The sequence below is a fragment of the Caretta caretta genome, chromosome 6, assembly GCF_965140235.1.
Source record: "Caretta caretta isolate rCarCar2 chromosome 6, rCarCar1.hap1, whole genome shotgun sequence".
NCBI lineage: Eukaryota > Metazoa > Chordata > Testudines > Cheloniidae > Caretta > Caretta caretta.
In genome coordinates this window covers 66,436,462-66,459,238 of record NC_134211.1, presented here as the reverse complement: position 1 = coordinate 66,459,238, position 22,777 = coordinate 66,436,462, and the positions used below count along the sequence as shown (strand labels likewise).

Sequence of the window (22,777 nt, the reverse complement as noted above, 5' to 3'; positions counted from 1 at the left end):
AAAACCCCACAAAAATTCACAGAAACCACAATCCTTCCTGTTCATGTCCTACAGCTGCACTACAGTCTTAAGGTTACTTACAATCCCAGCCGTAAAGCATAGAAATTACACTGCTGCCAGAGGGGAAAAGGAAAGCTTTGACAGGAGTGAGTGCTCGAGTCAAACTTTCCTCCCTTAATCTAGGTTAGCAACTAGAGTACTTGTGCCATATGGATTTCACATGGTTAGCACTTTGTTGTTCTGAGCAATAGTCTTGTGACCCCCATATGCCAGACAGACAGTCAAATTATGTTAAAAACCTGAGGTCATATTTATGCCGTGGGTCTGACTGGACAAAAAGTATTCATATTTCCTGCATATTCTGTGTAGCTTTCTGAGCTACTACAAAACGCTGACTGCAAAAGTTTACCAACCTTTTTGTGTTCATTATCTATAAAATGAAACTGAAAAATCTATAGCTCAGTGGTTTGAGCATTGGCCTGCTAAACCCAGGGTTGTGAGCTCAATCCTTGAGGGGGCCATTTAGGGATCTGGGGCAAAAATTGGGGATTGGCCCTGCTTTGAGCAGGGGGTTGGACTAGATGACCTCCTGAGGTCCCTTCCAATTCTGAGATTCTATGATTCTATGATTCTACTTTGGCCAGCTAGAACTATGAACAGTTGTTGCTTCAAGGAGCGAGCGTCCATTGGTACATGCCTTTGCTTGGGGCAATTAGAGAAAAAGTGCAGGTATTTTAAATGAATGAACACGTTCTATTACCCTTGCTAAAGAGAAGCATTAGCAAAAAATGGGCTGCATTAATCTTTGGTATAACTACTAGTTTCAAGCAAGTTACACCAGTGATGAATTGGCCCAGTAAATGCAGCACACCAAACTACCCCAGAAAGACAATTAAATAATTAAACTAGAAAATTCAGAATGAGTTAGATGGACAGTGACCCTGGTTTGATCCCCAACAGGTGTTCCGTCAAGTCAAAGATGGGGGGGGGGGAAATACCCCACATGCTTAATGTTACATCTGCTTGTGATCTATTCACAGCCTTATAACAGCACAGAAATAAATCTACTTCTTGGTCTTGCATGAGTTTTAAACAATTGTGAAGAGAAACTTAATTCAGCTGTAAGAGAAACTTAATTCAGCTCCCTCAGTCGGCTCATAAATTTTGTAACAAGCATTTCTATAGGTCACTTTTTAAACAACATTCAAATCTTTAATTAAACATTAAGTTTCAGAACAGGTAAGGTACAGTATAATATGTATTACTCCTCTTTAGAATGGATATAAACTGAGAATCATAGTTTCAGGCCTGGCTGATATACAGTGACGCATCAATTTAAAGCTGTGATTTTGAACAAATTTAGTGCAACTTTGCATGGAGACACCCTTAAATCAATTTAAGCCTAGCTTATAATTGTAAATGTAAATTTGTAAATGTACAAAGGCAAGCTAAACTGACAAACAGTTGTTTGCATTGGTTAAATATTTATGTGCAGACAAGCCCTAAGGGTAAAATTCTCAAAAATGCTTAAGTAAATTAGGCTCCCAAGTCCCACAAACTTTCAAATGGGATTTAGGAGCCACAGTCTAGCCAAAGTCATGGAGTGAGTTAAGAGCTGAGACGGGAATAGAAACTAAGAGCCCTGGCTTCCAGACCTATTTACCTACTAGATAACCCTGTTCCGCCCCTCATTACATAGTGCAGGTCACACGTCGCATACCTACCCCATTGGAAGCCCTTTTCTTTGCTTTCCATTCATCTAGCTGAGCTTTTGTCTTGGCATCTACTTTAACTAGCAGCTTCTTCTCTCCAATCTGGAGGTCGTGTAGTAGTCTCAGTGCTCGTAGAGTGGATTCTGGTTCTTTGTACTCACAAAACCCGAAAGCTGGAGGTTGATGATCAAGATGAAAAAGCAAAAAAACCATGTCTTCAGGTAAATATTTAACAGCTTTTCCCTTACAGATCATTAAGTAAGTTACATATTGGGAACTTAGAACTAATAGGTTCTCAAACTTTTTAAAAATATTTCAGAAATATGCATCATAAAAGGGAAAATATTTACTCTGCAAATTTACAAAAACATTTCATTGCATTATTCTGAAAGAATTACAAAATTTAAGATTTTGACCTTGTTCCTTTTTTGTAAAGATTTAACAGGAAAAATTGTCATAAGCAACTCAATTTAAATGCAAAATATTAGAGTTATATTAATTTGTCAGTATATACTTTAAAAGCTGCCTGATAATCAAAATAAATCAATCAATCTGATCAGGATGCCAAAAAGCAACACTTACCTTGAAGTTTTCCAGATGCTCCTTGCACTCTCTTCCAACTCAAAACCAAGCCACACTTCTTGAAGGCAAAATTAAGAAAAGAATGTTATCATTTAATAAATTTAACGGTTGCTCACACAATACATAAGCAAATGTACCATTCTGAGAAAGAATCAAAACAGTAAGGGTTAATTTTGCTAAAACTCTTCTGTATTCCTATTTGGAACTAGCTAAAAGAAAGCTATTCTGGTCAAACTGATTGTTTGCTTTAAACACAAGTCTAATGAACATGTCATTACTGCACCATTACAACTTCACCGCTTGTGAATTAATCCCACCACGTTTACAGTGATGACAGAATATTTACATTACACACCAGCTGAGGACGAAGTCTAACAAACCAATCACTACACTTACAGCTAGGAGCTGTCTTATAAGCATATCTGATGCCTTCTCAGAAATGTTGCCCACAAAGACAGTGGTAGTGGGACCGCTGTTTTCATCATTTTCTTTATTCTTTAGGCCCGGGTGCTCTTTTCTGGCTCCCAAGTGCTTTCCAACCATGGACACTGTGGTAGGAACTAAGACCTATGGAGGAAAAACAAGATGTCTGTATCTATTTTATAACCTACCAGAAAATGGTTTAGAGTCTTAAAACAAGGAAGAGTTGGAGATATAAAAGGTGTTTCACTACTAAGTTTCCAGCATAGCATGGTAATTGCAAGCCAATACAGCAGGACAGTAGTTTTAAGATTCTACACAGAATATAACAGATATTGCCTATTAGATTCAAAAGCATGAAATTGTTATTTTAAAATCATTGCTGGAAATGCAAGGCAGAAAGAGGTACATTTGTGCAAATAAATCACTTTTGGATAAGATGTTATGAGTCATCTTTAGCTCAGTACCTGCTCCAAAAATGAACAATGAGCCTGCCATCCTTTGATATATTGGTACACCTTAACATCTTATGAGAAACCGATTCTTAAGAGTTATAACTGTAAATAGAAGATTAATTCTGGCTCAAAAACACACTCATAGCATCAAGTACCATGTCCTAATACTTCCAGATTTTACACAGAAACCAATGTTTTACTTTATCAATCCACACCCCTCCTCTACGATAGCCTCTTTTCTTGAATGTGAAGAAGAAATGGTTTTGGAACTGGAGAATATGTAGTTAGGTATGGGGCATTCATGTGTGTGCACATCTTCCAGTCATGTTATAAAGAGGGGTTTAAAAAAAGAAAATTCATTGTGTACATGTGCTTATTTCCTCCTCATCAATTCTTTAAGGCCAGGGGCAGAACCTTATTTCTTCCAGGATACTGAATAATGCATTTGTTCTAGCATCTTACTGCTATAAAATACATAATTTAGCATGAGTATATTCCTCTTAGAGACATTAGGTTTTGGACTGATTTCTTCAGTAGATTCCACTTTTGCAAGATTTTAGAAACAGCAGTCCCATTAGTTTAGATGGAAAAACAGCTAGGAAATGGCTTTAATACCTAGAATGAACCCAGATTTTATAGTCAGAAAACAACCCTACCTGCCAGTAGGGATCCATGTGTATAGATAAAACCACTAAAAGCTGTTTTTCCCTCAAGGTTTCCCTAAGTCCTGAGCATCTTTCCCCTCCCACAGCATTGTAGCCAAAAAGGACTTGTCAGAACTTCCTCAGTAGCTTGTCAGCACTGACTCTTCTGGTCAGTTTTGGTGAGTGCATCCCCCAACACTGCTTCTATATGGGCTACGGAATACCTCATGGCACCCAGCAGGCCTATTGATCTGGTAAGCAAGAGACGAGCCAGCCAACCCTGGTGTTTTGCACGGCAGTGCAGAGTATTATCATGAGGCCATCTCTAAATTATTTCATTTGAGATATAAATAAAAGTTGAACTTTCTATTTTCAAACAATAGCCGTTTCAATTTCTTGCAGTTAGCAATTCCAGATATGTCCTTTTAAAACCTTGCCCAAGTCAGAGTTTAATATATGAGTCTAACATTTAACACCAAGCTTTTCCTTTCATGGTTGTGAATGTTAATGAATTGGGGGCAAATTACATAGAGTAGTTTCAATCAATAAAGCATGTTTTGTGCACATTACTTTGCCTCTACTCCCAGTACTACTTACCGTTGGAGCAGGAGCCATAATGCCCATTGGTACAGGAATCATGGGGGTCCCTGAGGGAGACAGAGAGAATATATCAATGTTACCCACAAACACTCTAGAATAACAAAAACAGAATACACCTGAGCCAATCACGTATCATTGTATGCAAGGAAAAAGTAGCAAGTAACACTGGTATGCTACTGTGCAGACATGCCTGCAAATCAGAGAACAAATTCAGAGCAAATATGAAGTTCACAATGCATAGAATGGACTGTGCTCACTGTATGGATAGCCAGTCAACATTTTCCTATTGTTTCTGTTTATTCAGATCATACCATGGAACAACATGTATACTGCACAACATCCAAATCTTGCACTGAAAACAGAATGTATTTCCTCCTGGACATCTCTGATATTCTTTGTCATATCTTAGTTCTTTAAAAACATTAATGAATTTATGTTCACAATACCCCTGAACCACAAGACCATTCTCTCTCTTCATGAAGTTCCCTGGCTCATTCACTACACTTTCCAACCTCTCCAACAAACGAGGCCTTATAGACAACAGCCTCATTCTCCAGGCAGGGGGTCCGGGGGGGCAGGGAGGGAGTATGTGGTCATATAATTAAAGACAGCATCATAATGCATATGTACAAGAGGGCCAAATTAGGGTTGCATGGGCAACTTTAATTCAGGCATTTCCTAATTTGTGAGAGCTTGAGTTTGCAACCTTGATGTTCTTTTAACGTAGTACATTACATAAGAAACCTTCAGTTTTTTAAAAACAAAAACTGAAAAACACAAAAGCCAGTTAATCAGGTGAAACTATATGGATGCTTCTCTCCTCCTTCCTCGCCACCCCAAAAATGGGTCACTGGGAACTTTAAACCCGCAGCACCCCACTATTACCTGACCTAATGGAGTAACTGTAAGCAAAAGGTTGTTATTTCCGATGGCAGGTCCACAGAGAAGAAGGGTGGAGACACTTGGCCAGTGAGTGCTAATCGCTAGACAGCAAAGAAGTATTAAGACTCCAGAACAAAGGATTCAGAATTCAGATTCTGTAGGGGACTGTTCTCTAGTGGTTACAGATCCAAGTTCTGCCCATCCTACCCACTCACTCATTTCCCAGATACACTCCCCTCCTCCTCTTGTCCTCATATCTTTCTCTTCTTCCTGCTTGCATTTTTGTACCCCCCTGCTCCTGTCCCTTTCTTCCCTTCCCAGTTCCTGCTCCATTTCCTCATCTGCTGCTATTTTCCTCCACCCACATTCTATGCCCCTCACCCTCAAATCCTCCCCACCCCCCACCAAATCCTGCTCCTAACCTCCCCCCCCCAACTGCCCTGCATCTCCTCCCCCACACCCACTCCCATTCAGGTCAGGCTGCTTCCTCCTCCTCCTCCAAACTGCCTGGGCATCAGCAGAGGGAGCACAGAGAGGACAAGAGAGAAAGTCTGCTCGCTCTCAGATATAGTGCCTGGCACCACAATTGCCCCCTGCAGCCACAAAGACCAATTGCATGAAAAGTCTCTCTCAACATTTGAAGCCCTGGGATGGACCATGCACAGTCTACTCCTGGGGAAATTCTGTGCCCCCAGAATTAAAAATTATGTGCACAATATTTTAAAATTCTCCATATTTTATTTGTTAAAAACAATATAATCACACCACTTTCATTTATTTTGGTAATTATTTTAGAATCTCTCTCAGTAAGTACGTCCGCAACAATACAGACAACAAAAAAGATTCAGAAAGAGTTTTGACAAAGATTCCATGCTAGGCATATTAGCACATCTATATGGTGCCACAAAGTGAATGGTAATACTAATATTTCCATGTATATCAAGCACAGAAGACTTTAAGGGTACGTCTACATAGCAAAAAACAAACAAACAAACCACACACACACGGCTGGTCGGTGCCAGCTGACTCTGGCATATGGGGTTCAGGCTGTGGGGCTGTTTCAATACTGTGCAGACTTCCAGGCCCAGGCTGGAGCTGAGCTTTGGGACCCTTCAACCCTGCAGGGTCCTAGAGCCTGGTTCCAGCCCCAGTCTGGAAGTCTACACAGTGATGAAATAGCCCCACAACCAAAGCTCTGCAAGCCCTGCTTGTGCCAGCCAATTCAGCCACAGGTTTTTCTTTGCTGTGTAAACATATCAAAAGGGCAGTACATCCTTAGGAGTAAAGTTAGACCGTGATTTGGCACAGCACTTAAATATGTGCATAAAGTTCAGCACCTGAGTTTCCCCAATTAAACTAGTGTTTTGCCAGATTGAGGCCTTCGTGAATGGCATGGCTAAGTAGTACTCAGCAAGTCACGTACAGTCACTGGTATGTACAGTCACTGGTCTAGAACTGAAATTGTTGAAGATAATAAGTTAGAAGGGCAATGGAAGTGGAAGATCCAGGACGGCAGTGGGGAGCGCAGGCCACTGGCTGCACGGAGGTGGAGGATCACCCTGAAGCCTCCCCCTCCCCTAGACACAGACCTGACCCTGACACAGCACAAGAGTCAGGCCTGCTCCACCCTAAGGCCTTTTCTCTCCCCAGCTCCAGGCACTCTGCAATAGCGAGCAAGAGGAACAGAATCTTGCACGCACCCCCAGCCCTGCTACCCAATCCAGGTGTGGGGCAAGCAGGCTCAGCCCAATCCAGCTGTGTGGTGATAGGGTTGTGTGTGGGGCAATCTGGAGGCCAGCAGCTTGGTTGGGGGTCTGGAGGATTTCAATGCATGAGGCTTGCAGGGGGGTGCTGAGTGCAGTGGGAATGGGACTCTGCAGGTGGGGATCCAGGTGAAGGTGCTGGGGCTCAGCAATAGAAGGGGAAGCCTAGGTACTGGGGGAGTGGGGGTCCAGGTGCAGCTCATTGGGGCTCAGTGGGGTGGGAGTCTGGGTGCAAGGGGATTAGCAGAGTGATCCAGGTGCAGGGAGGGTGGGGCTTGGCAGGGGGTCTGGGTGTATAGGGGGCAGCTCCCCACACAGTGAACCCTCCCTCCACAGCTGGGGAGCGATGGGGACAGGAAGTGGGAGTGCTAAGCTTCCTGCAGCTGGGGGAGGTTCCCAGGGATGGGTCTGACCCAGCCACTGGAGCAGCACATGCAGGGGAAGAGATGGCAATTTGTATCTCCCCAGGCTGCTCCCCATGCCCAAACCAGACGTGCCTACTTGGGACTGCTGCCCAGGATGGGCGCATGCATCAATTATTCTTCAAGGAAAGAGTAAAATCTGTAGGGGACATTAATTCTGCACTTGCACAGAATTCCCTCAGGAGTAGCAGTCTGGTCAACTCAAAGGAGTTGTCTGTGTATGGAGTATACCCAACGCTGATAATCAAGACAATTTAGCTGCTAAACTAAGAAATCTATACTGAGCATACAGAAACTGTAATTTTTCAGATGCTTATAACTTGGTCATATTTAGGTGAATTTTCATAGGTAGAGCAAAAATTCACATTCCTGACACCATGACGAGACACACACACCCCCTTGCCAAAATTTCACCCCGTGTCCCATTGTAAAGTACGAAGGTGCTAGCGCTTGTCATTGAATCAGTTGTAAGATTTTTTTTAAATGCACAAAATAACCTTTTCCCCCCAATCTTGTTTCCAGAAACCACCAAACTGTTTTAGCTGAAACTCTCCAAAAAAAAAAAAAAATTCACCCAGAGGTAGACACTCGGCATAGGAAATTTCAGCCCAAACAGTTAAAGTCTGGCAAAACAACTGAAAACAAGGTCTTGTACAGAAAAGTATATGGCAATCTTAACTACAAGTGTCACTATTTGCCTGTAGTATTAGTCACAGAAGAGTAGAGAAGTGAGAAACCAGTGCCCCCTCTTTAGGGAAATAGGTGTTATCCCCACAGACTAGTACATTAGCGATGCAGATCATGCTTTCCAGTTGCAAGAAAGACTATGATATTTTCAAAATCCTTCTCTCTTCCTGTTTATACCCCATATGGATTCCTAGTACTGAAACAGTTAATTTGTTTTGTATAAGGTCAGACTTTGCAAGAGGAAAGTTCTTCTTCCTCTTACGTGGTAATAAGGAAACCTTCAAATAACAGAAGCTTACATGTATCAAGCATATACACCAAACACTTTAGAATAGATTCTTTAAAATGCCATTGGGAAAGAAGAGAGATGGTACTCAGGTAATACTACAAAAAAATATAGGCTTTATAAAGTCTTGCAATAGCACGGAAACATGTATACACACTCAGGACATAGTAATGGCAAACAGGGTTACAGTTTTAAATTTCACTACAAAGTTTTCAGTGGCAGAACATGTCTATTTAATCAAAGAAGTGCAGCTTTAGCAGAAAAAAGATAATAGCCTGTTCATCTCAAAAACTTCTATTTAAGTTTTAAATAACGTAATGCAAGAAGGGATTGGTGGGGGTGTGTGTGGTGGGGGAGAGGAGATGAATGTTTTTATATTCTACAAACCATTCCAGAATTACCCACTAGGACAAAACTGTGTTAACATTTATAGCCATATATGCAGTAGTTCAGCCACATGGCTTCTGAAAATATTTTACTCTACAAGACACCAGTGGATAACCCATACAGCCACACACAGGGTCAGCAAGGTATTTTCTGTAGCCCATATGCTGTGCAGCATTTTGCAGCAGTTTACTTAACTGCAACATAATACAACAGCTGCTCTCACCCTTCTCTCCTGCTCCACTAGCCTCCAACTACTCCCTGCTCCCAGCTACAGTGCAGAAAGAAGAATGTGCTGTTAGCCTGAAAAAGTAAAGCTTCTGTCTCTAGACAGAGGCTAGCCTGTGCACTGGGAATGCAAAGAAAGAATGAGCGATCAATATAAGAGAAACTAGAATGACAGCCCAATGATTAAGCACTAGGAGCAGAGGAAGAAGAGACACTGGAAGGGGAGTAGAATGGAAACAGAGGGAGAGATTTAAAAATGGAAGAAGGGAGACCGGGAAGTACAATATGTATAAGGAAACAACAATAGAAAATCAGAAGGAAAGGAATGAGAGAGAAATTTTAATGTTACAACAGACAGGTTTAGCAGAGGATTTTAACTTGCTTTTTGCATTAAATGTGCTTATGAGAGTCCAGTCAAAGCAAGTCCTCCTCCTCCCCCCCCCCCCCCAACAAAAAACAGGTCTAAAAATTAGGCATCATGAGGTACTAATAGGTGTGTCTTCACCATGTAAAAATGCCAGAAAGGGCACACACATTCCCATATGAAGCAGTATTGGGATAGTTATCCATATGGCCTGCTGACATCCTGTTAAAATACAGAACAGGATATCTAAGTTGTATCTCTTGGAGGAGAAACATGGTCCACAGAGTTCTGTTTTATTTTAGGCAATTATATATGTTCTTAGAAAGTTATTCCAACCCAAAATGTGCAGCAAGTAATATCTTCAATCCCAGGGATCCACCTTGTTCCTTATGAAATCTCAGAACACTCCCCATGCCTCCAGAACATTTTGCTTGCTTAGAGAGTTAGAGACAGAAATAAACTCAGGGCTCCCAAGCTTCAATACAGAGAACAACAACTTCTTCTATGTTAGGGGATCTCATGGTCCCAAAAGTTGCCAACCTTGATAGGAAATATTTAGATTTGATAACAAGAATTAAAATAAAACCTGTATTTGTAAATTGGACTAGATTGTAAACTCCTTAAACTATAAGCCATGTCTTCACACAGTGCTTAGCATAAAAGAGCCCCATCTTGACTGGGGCCTCTTAGTATTACAGGCAGTCCTCGACTTTACGACGTTTAACTTACAACAAACGGCACTTATGACATTTCTGAATTGACACCCTGATTTGATTTACGACAATTGGTTTTGACTTTAAGACGCTTGGTCCCGCAATGGAGTGTATTGTGGTTCTGAGTTATGGCGTTTCGACTTACAACGCAATTTTCAGGAACCAATTGTGTCGTAAGTTTGAGGACTGCCTGTACTGTAACATAAACAAGAAAGGGTCCTCAGTGTGCAAATGAAACCATGGCCAAGGGACTGCTAATGGACTCTGTAGCCCTTCACCTATGGGTTCAAATTGAAAACAGGCTAGCAACTACCAAAAGTTGCTGCTATATTTTCCTAGCACACATTCCCAGGGTATCCAAGTGCCTTCCATGGTGTTTGGGTTACCATCCCCAAAGGCTGTTACAGTAGCCTATTTGAAAAATGTTGAAAGCTGCAGTCCATTGCCAAAGAGGTAGGTGTCATAAAACCCATCACCACAAACAAATGACATTAGGAGCCAATCTCAATGGAGAGGATGAGGAATAATTAGACACAGAAACTGAGCTATTCTCACTCTAGAAGCTTTAATTTCTGTTCAGAGAAACATTGGGCATACCAGCGGGAAGCTTACTCATATTGTACATCTCTATGGATAAATAGGGTCTTCAACCTTAAAATACATGTATGCAATTGCGTAAGTGCAAGAGTGAATACAAAACGTTTAAAATTTAGTACAGGAAAAATTACTTAGTTCCGTAGTAGTTCTACTTGCTAACATCACTTACCAGGAGGTACAGGTGGAGGAAAACCAGGAAACTGTGGAGGTGGAATCCCAGGTGGAAGTGTTGGGATTCCCATAGGAGGGCGATTCAAGTGAGGTGGAAAAGACATTCTTGCAGCAGCAATCTGGGGTGGGGGGGGGAGAAAAAAAAGATAGCCTCAAAACATCTATTCAAAGTGGAGTGAACTGACAATCACCATAGTAACTCTGATTTTCGTCCTTCTAGGGACTGCCTGTTGAAATGCAAACTTTAGTTCATGTTTCCTTTCCCCAATTAAGCAATAACAAAGCAGTAGTGGAAGACTTATTTTCTAATAGTGCTATTATTAAACATGAAAGTCTTGCCTTTTAGGATGGACTGATGCAAGAGATTAAGCTAATTCTTTATGCCAAACATTTCACAAAGAACTGTTCGTAGATAACGAGCTCAGAGAAAATACAATATGCCCACAGGAGATACTTTTCCAATATCTAAAATCAGAAATAAATTCAGAATAAAGTTTTGCAATACGCCAACTAGCTCTCCTGCACAGATGAAGTAGTAATGTATTAGATGTTTGTGAATCAAGTTACCAAGGGTCAGAATCAGCTAAAAGCAATATCTATTAATGGGACAAACACAAGGAAAATTTCTAACTTCAAACACAGAGTTGATAAGCATGCAGAGGGTTCTCCAGTCTATTTTTAACTTGCCAGTTCCCATGTTTGTTGGTTCAACTTGGCTGGTAGCTGATGAGCTGAAGAGTCAGCATGCTACCTATCCATAATAAAGAACATTCTAAAATGCACTCACTATCTATATATACACTTACAAGAGACCACTTACAATTTGAAAAGTGCACACAGCTCCTACCAGAACAGAAGGGAGGCATATACTCTTAGTTTCAGCACCATCATAGCAATTATATTCACAACTATCTAAAAAGTAATCTAGCTTGTTATTCAAATATCTGGTCTTTACAGACGAAACTGGTGTTAAAAAAACAAACCAAAAAAACCCATATGCTCATCAGCCTTACTCAAGCAGATAACATGCACATACAGTCTCATACATTAATGCATCGGTAACTATTACCATGCAGATATCCTACCGTGAGCTTATATTCTTAAGTAAATGGGGTACCACTAAGTCAGAATGCCAGACTCAGCCACTATCCCTGAACCAACAGGGTTCCAATCCCTGCTGGAGGTGTTATTTGTCCAGTTTTAAAAATGGGTTTCATTTAGCAAGAGCTGGTTAGAGAGCGATCGTTTGGGGAGGGAAGTTGCACCCCAAGTGCAGGAGCCAGAATGAGCAGGAAATAGGTCTGCATGTGGATGGTGCAAGAGCTAGATAGATGAGGAACAAAAACATTATCTATACCCCACTCGTGCTGGAGCAGGGAGGAGCAAGAAACGAGAGCCACTGGGCCTAGGAGTACTATACCTTCCCTACATTGGAGCAAGCAGAAAACATGGTAGTGCTGTGATGTCAGCACTAAAAGCTAATACCACTATCCTACCATGAAGAAAAGGAGTACTTGTGGCACCTTAGAGACTAACCAATTTATTTGAGCATGAGCTTTCGTGAGCTACAGCTCACTTCATCAGATGCATCACGAAAGCTCATGCTCAAATAAATTGGTTAGTCTCTAAGGTGCCACAAGTACTCCTTTTCTTTTTGCGAATACAGACTAACACGGCTGTTACTCTGAAACCTATCCTACCATGATAACAGATAGAGAGAGACCTCGGACTCTAGAGGAAGGAGTTACATGTGATTTTAGAATTCAGAACCAAGATTATTTTCAGAGTCTGGGAGAACTATGGAAATAAGCAGGCATGTACACCAGGGGCAGTGAGTCCAAGCATATTTGGTGGTGTTACTCCTGAGCTCACATCAAATATACCTCTAAGTAGGAGCAGAAAAAGCAGCTATTTTTTAAAGTTCAGTTCCTACTATTTAAAATGGAGCAATATGCAAGTTTAGCTTTTTTTTTTTTTTTTTTTTTAAAGTTAGCCAATTAACAAAAGATTAAAGTAGAGACAATGTCCCTTTAACTGGCCCAAGGGCATCCAGCTCTTCCCACCAAAAGTAAAGGTAAAATGTATCTGATACAAGGCCTGAGGTGGAGGAGTAAACCAGGTAGCAAACAGAAGACTTCTCACATTTATGAGATCTAAGCTATACTTACATCACACAAAATAGACAAACTTTTCTACTGTTCAATATTTTTTAGCATGCCTCTCCTTTCTATGGCTCTCTTTTTGCTGTCCCTTTCACCATTAAGCTTTGAGAATCAAAAATCTACTGCCACACACAAGACAGTTTAAAGTAGCTGAAATACTAACATCTACAACTTTTGGGGTGGGAGAACGAGGAGATTCCCTTCTCCACCTCCGTATTTCTGTTGTGTACTTTCCTAACCAAAAGTCAAATGCACCCTGCCAAGCAATCACTCCCCGGGGTCCCAGGAAAGGAGAGATCTGAACAAAGGGACTCCTCCAAATGTGGATACATAAAGACAGTTTTGGGGAAGAATGGCAGGAAAGAACAATTGGACCCAGACTTGTTCCAAATGAGCTGGAGGCTCATATGTCCATATAGGCTAAGGTTTGTTTTTGATCAAAATCAAAGCAAAACCTAGCATTCAGTGGAATAACCTTTAGCCCTCAAGATGAATAAAAAAAAAGAGTTGGTACAGTACAGACAGGGTTTACAACCTTTCACGTCTAGGCCTACAGTGAATAAAATGTGTTGCTATGTACACAGCTTGAAAAATTCACCAATTTAAACTTGTTTAAAAAAGGAACAAGTTTCTAGCCCTTGAAAAGATCTTACTAATGTGAATCAATTCAATGATATAGTCCTGAGTGAGTAGAGAGAGCTTCAGTACCTCTGCTATCCATAGCTTTCACATGCAACAGCAAAATTAAGTTAAAAGGAATAGGATATGTTTTTCTGCTGCTGTGTAAAATTCTCTTGGAAGAGTGAAACTGACAAAGATGTCAGTTTCATTCTCTGGCTATTAAGGAGAGCTCTGAAGAGCAGCAGTAGATACAGATATTGAAGCTATTCTCTGTGAAGGGAAGGTAGGGGAGAGACACCTTGTAGAAGCCAGGAGGTTGTTTTGGGTTTGTTTGTTTGTTTTGGGGGTGGGGGGGAGAGGCAGGAACCAGAAAGAAGAAGGAATTGATTAGCAGGATTTCTCCTATGACAATTAGTAAACTCATAGATAAGGGAGAGAAGAGGGCATGTGCTCCTTCTCCCTTCCATCAGTCAGAAGGGCCTTGGTGGTTCAAGTTAATCGCCAGGGTTGCCAACCCTCCTGGTTTCGCCGGGAGTCTCCTGGAATTACGCCCTATCTCCCGGAAGCTATTGAAGCCAAACTGGGAGATTTTAGGCACTGAAAGTCTGGCGGTGCAGTGGGGCTAAAGCAGACTCCCTGCCTGCCCTAGCTTCACGCCGCTTCCAAAAGTGGCTGGCACATCCCTGCAGCTCCTGGGCAGTTCTCCACGCGCTGCCCCTGCCCCGAGCACCAACTCCGCAGCTCCCATTGGCAGGAAACTGCAGCCAATGGGAGCTGTGGGGGTGGTGCTTGTGGGCACAGGAAGAGCCCCCAGCTTCCCCCAGAGGACGCAGAGACATGCCAGCCACTTCTGGGAGTAGCAGAGGACCAGGACAGGCAGGGAGTGTGCCTTAGCCCGGCTGCACCACCAACCGGGAGCCACCCAAGGTAAGCGCCTCCGGGCCAGAGCCTGCACTCCATACCCCCTCCTGCATCCACCCCCTACCCCAGCCTGGAGCCCGATCCTTCACCGAAACGCCCTCCCAGAGCTTGCACCCTGCACTCCTTCCTGCACCCCACACCCTGCCCCAGGCTCAGTCCAGAGCCCCCTCCCACACTTCAAACCCCTCAGCCCCAGCCCAGATCCCACCCCCCACTCTAACTGCCTACCCCAGCCCAGTGAGAGTGAGTGAGGGTTGGGGAGAGCAAGCGATGGAGGGAGGGGGGGATGGTGTGAGTGGGGTGGGGCCTTAGGGTTTGTGTGATTAGACAATTGGCAACCCTATTGGTCACCCACAAACCAAAGGCTAATACAGAAAGGTATGAGCATCCAAGCACAGTCTAGAGAGAACACCCTAGTAGGCATCCTGGCAGCTGGGGTACAGAGCTTCTCACCAGGTGCTACCCTTTCATACTGGCCAACAATTAGTAGGGTTAGCTTTCTAGATCTGATAAATTTTTCAAGCTCTGTCCACTCAATAGGTATATGGTAAACTTCAGATTTCTCCAGAGTGTTAAGAAAATGTGTGAAGTAATCACTTAAATGATATAGATATATTTTCACAAGTGAGAAGAGTTTACAAGTGTATATTATAGTTCTTGTTTTTATATTACCTTACGCAAAGTTACAGATGGCTTTCACTAATGCATTAACATAGTAGGACTTTAAATGAAACTGAGCCTACACAAAATGTGTCAGTGATTAAACACCTGGAGAATAGGTATCTAAAACACACAAGTCACCATCACAAGTGATGTCATTCCAAATACTGAAAAAACATGGAGTCTGTACTACTGTCTCATTATGAAGCACTTCCACTGCATCACACTTCCGGCATATTAGCAAGAAAGCGTGGAAAGCTTGCACTGCTGATGCCATGTTCACATTCTGTGGCTAAAGAAACTAAAATTTCAATTACTCAGAGTACTTCTAAACTTTAAATATATCGAATATATTTTTAATAATGGTGGGTGAACAGACAGGGCTGTAAGTAGATCACGAATTTCTCATTACTAGAATCAGTAATGTAATTAAAACAATCAAGGACATCTTTAATTTTTTATTAAATTGGCAACTAAGCCTCCTTGCAGAAGTAACATCTTGATGACAATAACTTTGGACCCTATTAGCATTAGCCCCCAGAATAATTTTCCATTTGTTTTAATGTTGGTCTTTTCAAAACCTGGTTGAGCAAAATGTGTAATTTCCTTTCCAAAGGTAACTAAAAGGTTGTTTTAAAAACCTATAAAAAACAGCATTCAGAAATCTGTATTCCTCATGCAACAGTTAATTACAACACTGTTAAACTGAGGATGCACTACACAAGGTGTTAGTAATATCAATTGTAGCACAGGAATTACAGAACCTTCAACTCTTGCGAGCTGTGTGAATAAGTGCTTAATTTTTTAAAATATATATTTGAAGGTAAAGATACATATTATGTTATCATAGTAGCGATGCTACGGTCAAGGCTCTTCTGACTATTTCCATTTTAACTCTGATTTTACCTCACCTCCAAAATTCCTCCAATACTGTCCTTTTGCATTTCAAAGTCTGTATATTTAGTCTACAGTAAGGAGATATTTTTGCCAAAACATGAGGCAAACAAGAAAACAGTTTCTGAAATAAGGGAATGCTGTTGGTGCAATTCACTTTTGGAAAATTCTTCTATTACTGTTTGGTTAACCAATCCCCAAAACAGCTTTGTCTAGATTAGAAATTTAAGCTTGGTTTGTTCAAGTCTTAGGCAAAATCTGGTGCACATGCAGATATATTCCAATACTTATTTTAGTAGTGTTTTTTTGTCTGGAGTGGAATGCTTTATTGAAAGTCTAATTTTATATACAGCTGGTTGCAGAATTATGCTGGGTAGGCTTGTCAATTACATAATCAGAATTGCTCAAATTAAAAGGATGTTACAAATATTCTGCTGGTGATTTGAATACTATGTTACCTTGTATTTTGTTAAAAATGTGTAGTATTTTCACCACATCAGTGTCTTAAATACTTTCTAAAACAAGCAAAATTCCTAGGGTGAAAAACATTAGACAATTCTGACAGTACATGAGTCTTCAAAGGCTAGTCCTCCTAAGTAGTACCACACCAAAGAATGAATAAATGCCCATTTATATGTTGTCCTCAAATAATTTGTACATTTTTCATTTCACTTAACCGCACAGGTTTGCAAGAAAAATATCCAAAAAATTTCAGAACAGGATGACCTCTGGAAGAGGAAACAACTGAATAAGAAAATTGTTCCTGTCAGTATTGCCATTGAGTTCAATGTATGCAGAATCAGGGTCTAAATTAGGTCAATACAATCCTCATTATAGAATTTTAAGCTATTTTGAAGTAGAAAACAGCTAAAACTCCAGTTTGCCATCATTCTGAGGTTCTGTTATTGTATTCTTGGCACACTGGGATTTCGCTCAATACAGCTGCATAATTCAGGGGTGTGGATTTTTACCTTCTATGCATGCAAAGGCTGCCCAAGAGGCAGCACACTCAACCAAAATAGCAGACAGCCATTATTCTTCCCATTACTCTTCCCTGCATGCCCTGCCTCTCACTGCAACACACTTTACTATTTAGCCCCTGATTCTGTAACTTCTTGTGCCCACACAAAGCTCCACTGTCAATGCGGGGGCTGCCTGCACCTCAATCCTGAGAATGGGAAGAGGATTCCTCAGCAACATGATTAGATCTCCTCTGTGTGGCCAGGGCTATGGCATCCAATGAGCCTCCTTTCTCAGGAAATCTTTAGAGAGGAGCATGAAGAACCAGAAAACTGTTTGCAAAGCAACTACTGCGGGGGTGTCTGGCCCCCATAAAAAGTGCAAAAGACTATGATTTGGGCTTCTCTCTCTCAAGGCCTGACTGGGCCTAGAACCTAAACTTCCACACTTATTGCACTGCACTACACTAGTGGTGGGGGCTTATCTCGGGGTGGGCCACATCTGGGATGGGGAAATTGCACGCAGGGCCATGAATGTAAGGCTGGGTCAGGGGACTGGCGGCTCAGGGCAGGGGTGCAGGATGAGGTGTGGAGTGCAGGAGGGGGCTCAAGGCAGGGGGTTGGGGTGCGGCAGGGGGCTCAGGGCAGGGGGTGCAGGCTCTGGGTGGCAGCGGCGTACAGCAGGGCTAAGGTAGGCTCCATACCTGCCCTGGCCCTGCGCTGCTCCTCTTCTGCACCACGTCCCTGCGACCCCTAGGGGAAGGGGGGAGCAGTAGGCTCCACACACTACCCTCACCTGTGGGTACCTCCCCCAAAGTTCCCATTGGCTGCAATTCCCCGTTCCCAACCAATGGGAGCTGCAGGGGGCAGTGTCTGCAGGCAAGGGCAGCGCATTGAGCCCTCTGCCCCCTCTCCCCAAGGGGCCGCAGTGCCAGCAGCTTCCGGCGCAGCCACGGGGCTGGCAATCCCACGGGCCAGATCCGTAGCCCTGACAGGCCAGATGCGGCCTATGGGCCATAGTTTGCCCACCCCAGCTTATCTTCACCTCACAAAGTGATGAAGACAGAGAGCATGCATGTGTGGAGGAAGTTGTTAGAGACTCCTCATTTTTAACTAAAATGAAGGGAAGACTATTCCCCTCTAACAGAGAAAGCTTCCATCTCTTTCTCAGAGCTTGTGTAGACATATCTGGGGAAATGAGAGTTGTTTAAAAATATTCTTATCAACACTTTTAAAACACTTGACTCCCTAGAATCAGGTTGAAAGTTTTGTTAATCACAACCAACTAACATATTTTTGAATATAATTGTCCTTGTCCATATTTCACATTTCAAAAATCACATTTCACATCATGTTAGTTAAAATGTTCTCTTGCAATACATTTTACCAGTGTAGACATGATAAAAACGAATACAGTTTAAAAGCAAAATAGCTCGTCTTGCTCAATCCTAGTGGGATCCACAGCCAGCTAGCATGTTCTTAAACACCATGGGTTTTGGCCAAAGTAGGCGCTAAGTCGCCTTCACTGACACATGTAACTACCACCACTCACTCACCACTGGACCTACACAGGGCTAGGCAGTGTGGACGAAGAGGTGCCCCCCCCCCCCATGGGGGGGATGGCTACGCTCCGCGTTTCCAAGCTAGAGTATGGCAGGTGGCCCCCACCCCTCAGCGAAGGGACGTCCCCGCCTCCTCCGCTCATAGGGCAGAGACTCTCCGCTTGCTGGAGGAGGGGGAGGGGGAGGGGATGCACCAATATACACCCCAGGGCGCGACTCGCCCCCACCCCCGGCGCTAGGCAGCCCCCTCGTAGTCCTCGGTGGAGGGGGCGGGTTCTCCCAGGAGGGGGAGCGGGGGGGGGGAATTCTCCCCGTCCCGCCGCCGGGGATTACGTCTCCTCCGCGGGCGGGTGGCTGGGCGCCGATGGCGGCTTCTCTCCCCACCTGCTCTCGGGACTCACCCTCCTTCCCTGAGGGGCAGGAGCCGCGTCCGGGGCACCGCCTCAGCCTCTCCCGCACACGTCAGCCGGGGATGGGGAAGGCCTGTCCCGCTCGCCGCCTCCGCCGGGCTTGGAGGCCTCTAGGCCGCGAACACACCGCACAGAACCAGGCGCGCCGCCGTGCTGCGCTGGGTGTCACGTGAGCCGCCCCTTCCGCCAGCGTCCCGGCCTGCACCGCGCCGCCCGATCATAGAGGCAGCCTAGGAGTTCTGATAGAAAGTCCGCGCTATACGCACAGAGACACAAAGCGCGTCTTACCATAGAGTGGTGATGTCTAGAAGGGCGTAGGGAGAAAAGGGGTGTACGGCGCCATCTTTGCTGGGGGCAACCAGGAGCGGTAACCACTTGATTGACCCTTACTAGAGTCGCCATCTTGAGGTCAAGTGGCCGAGGCTGCTGGCGTCTCACCAGCCTAACACAAAAGCTTCACGGGGTAGGCATCCCCCTCCCCCCCCGAGCCATCGCGGCTCAGTGCAGCCGCACCCCATCCTCAGCCCTGGCATCGCCCCATTGCCCTCAAGGCCATGAGCCGCCCAGGACACACTGGTGTAACTCACAGTAGCTACTGTTGGTGGGGGCACACAGGGCGACCTGGGTGCCTGCCGCTGGCTTCCCTTGCCCGCAGCGAAAGCGCGTTCAATGACATTTAAAAATACAGAACGCTGCCCCTTCCCCAGACTACTCTCCCCTCTAGGCAATTACTGTGGTTACCAGGAAGATACCAGGAAATTGCCAGTGGAAAGAGGAAGTCGCTGTGAGCGTGAAGGGGAGGAAAGAGATTGTCTTGTGTAGACCATTAAAAGCTGGGCCACAGTAAGCGTAAGTTTGAGACTTTGTTTTACACAATAATTCAGCTCATGTCACATATATCAGAAAAGGCATAAGCTACCTCACTATTTCTTTTTTAAGCTTTCCATGGATTATAGACACAGTACATAAAGATAAGTCTTTGCAGGATCAGGGCCTAAACATGGATGCATTGGTGGTTTAGTAGTGAGCCTAGCTGCTTTCTAAGGAGTTGACTCGGGTTTGATTCCTGGATCCCAATAAGGCAAGGAGGCATTTTCTAACAAATACCTACAGTAGTGCAACTGGTTAGTGTGTGGGGTGGGTGGGTGGGTGGGGGGAGTACTCCTGGGGCTGTGAGTTCAAGCCTCACTCAAAGCTTTGGTTTAGGTTGGACATTAGGAAAAACTTCCTAACTGTCAGAGTGGTTAAGCACTGGAATAAATTGTCTAGGGAGGTTGTGGAATCTCCATCACTGTGGACTTTTAAGAGCAGGTTGGACAAACACCTGTCCGGGATGGTCTAGATAATACTTAGTCCTGCCTTCAGTATAGGGGACTGGACTAGATGATCTCTCGAGGTCCCTTCCAGTTCTGTGATTCTATGGCCAATCCAGCCCACCCACTTTAAGTCAAGAGGGCAGTGTTCACAGCAAGTGTTGTATATACAACAGCTTAGTGCCTCAAGTCAAAGAGAGCAGAGGGTGCTCACACTACAAATGTACAGCTGCTTTGTAGTGGTCAGTTTACTCAATGTTGCAATAGTGAGAAGGGAGGCTCCAAGACAATTTTCAGGAGAGTATGGGACAATACCTGTAATACAGACAAGTAATGAAGAGAGCAATGCGTGGGGTAAAGTTACTGTCCTATGAAGAAATCTATTTAATATATTTTGTTACAAATACAATGCTGGAGAAATTTGCCAGATGTTCTAGATAAACAATAGCCTTCACAGAGAGCCTGCCAGTTTTTGTTGGCCTGCCTTGTAGAGGCTGAGACAATATTTCAGTTGCGATAGCACATTTACTCCTTGACTTCTGCTAACAAAATTGTCAATTGTGGCAGCGGGTTGGAACATTCAGCAATGAGGGACCAAACTGAGTCCACTAACTTGTTTCACACATACTCCTGAGCAACCAGCAGGCCAGTGAAAACATCAGTCTAGCACACCATTTCCCTTTAAGCTGTTGCCATTAGATTTCTATAAATTATTAGCAAAGAGAATGACAGATTTGCATATGTACAAGGATGACCAATTTTGGCAGTAGTACACTGTTTTATGAATACCTGACTCTTCTAGAAGTAACATTTCTTTATTATAGGCTGTTAACTTAAATAGGATAATACATAGATTAGCTACAGTTATTTCTCCATACAGTAGCTACAATTTATACTTCCCCATAACTAATAAATAAGGCTATGTTTTAGTCACAGGTATTTTTAGTAAAAGTCATGGACAGGTCACGGGCAGTAAACAAAAATTCACGGTCAATGACTTATCCATGACTTGTACTATATACCCTTGACTAAATCTTGGGTGCTCTGGGGCAGAGGGTGGCCCAGGGGTGGCACAGATGCTCTGGGGGGGAGATGGCCGGGGGCACCACAGGTGTTTGGGGCGGGGCAGCAGTGGACAGCCCAAGACCCGCGTTGATGCAGGGGGCAGTGGCCTACGACCTGGTACCCCCACTGCTGCTGGGGGGAGCAAGTGTCAGTGTGTGGCCCGGGATCCCCGCTGGTGCTGGATGGGCGCTGCAATGAACCGAGACTGTCCCAGCAGCGAACAGTGTGGCTGGCCCCAGGCCAGATGCACTGGCTGCTGCAGAAGTCTCAGAGGTACCGGAAAGTCACGGAATCCGTGACCTCTGTGACAGACTTGCAGCCTTACTAATAAATATAAATGTAAAACAATTGCAGTATCTAGCACTATTAGTCATGAAAATGTTTTATGAACATTAATTTATCCATGCGGTAGACCTGAGAGGCAGACAAATCTTCATTTTACAGATGGGGAAAGCTGAAGAAGAAAGAGAGGCAGGATTGAGAAACGTAAAATTCCTGGCTCCCATCTCCTGTTCTCACATCACAGCTTGTTGCTTACTCCTTTTGAGACTATAGTCTTTCTGAAAAAAAAATTAAAATCAAAATTCACAGTACCACTTCCAGAGATCCTAATAATTCACAAGACAATTGTAATTTTTCCCCATTTTGAACCTTATTAAGAAATCCATGGTATTTTGGTACTTTGACTCACACAGACACCAGTTCACCTATTCATTATTAGGTATAGACATCTGCCTATTGCACTTTACTTTACCCTAAATATTTAGACACCAGACTCCACCCTCCCCCTTCCCAACTAGTCTCTCCAATCAAGAAATCATGTAAATTGTCCAAGTATAGAGATCAGCAACAACACTTCCTTCCCACATCCACCTGCTCACCCATTATTCCAATATTATAAAAATTATCTTTCTCAAACCTAGCCAAATATGTTGGCTAGTCAGAGACCCCACTTTCCAGATGCCAATCACATATTCGGTTTATCCCAATCCACTTTATGTTTACTTGCTGTGGGCCCCAGAATACTTTGCTCAACACAGCCTAGTACATTACTTAGTTACAAAAGAAAAGAAAAGAAAAGAGAGTTAACTTATCTGCAGAATGTATTGAATTTTTAATTCCATTTTTGAAATTGTGGTTGTTATACATATACTAGTATCTGTTATATACATGGTGGGCAGCTATACAGAGTGCAGAGTTAAAGTGGTTTCTGAAATATGCAATGTAACATTTTCCAAATATAAAGTCAGCACTAGAACTCAAGTCCTTAGCTCTAAAATCCTTGAATTAAAGGGAAAGT

The 22,777-nt window shown here is 43.3% G+C and overlaps 1 protein-coding gene and 1 long non-coding RNA gene across 4 annotated transcripts in view; one reads left to right on the top strand and one right to left on the bottom strand.

The window, feature by feature from the left end:
- Window positions 1–19,271, bottom strand: part of RBM25 (RNA binding motif protein 25) — a 40,494-nt gene extending 21,223 nt beyond the window's left edge. For 2 of the 3 annotated variants that reach the window (XM_048852644.2, XM_048852648.2), the window contains exons 1-6: window positions 19,091–19,271; window positions 10,909–11,029; window positions 4,411–4,460; window positions 2,691–2,861; window positions 2,295–2,352; window positions 1,725–1,885 (exon numbers count right to left, since the gene is read on the bottom strand). In XM_048852644.2, the coding sequence (XP_048708601.1) occupies window positions 1,725–1,885; window positions 2,295–2,352; window positions 2,691–2,861; window positions 4,411–4,460; window positions 10,909–11,014 (546 nt within the window). In that variant the 5' untranslated portion in view covers window positions 11,015–11,029; window positions 19,091–19,271. Of the gene's footprint in view, window positions 1–1,724; window positions 1,886–2,294; window positions 2,353–2,690; window positions 2,862–4,410; window positions 4,461–10,908; window positions 11,030–19,073 lie in introns of all 3 variants that reach the window. The other variant, XM_048852646.2, reaches the window with a different exon arrangement.
- A 232-nt stretch (window positions 19,272–19,503) lies between these two features.
- LOC142072538 (uncharacterized) lies at window positions 19,504–22,070 on the top strand. Its single transcript, XR_012668959.1, has 2 exons — window positions 19,504–19,948; window positions 21,922–22,070. It is a non-coding gene; the product is annotated as an uncharacterized LOC142072538 (long non-coding RNA).
- Window positions 22,071–22,777: the final 707 nt, after the last annotated feature.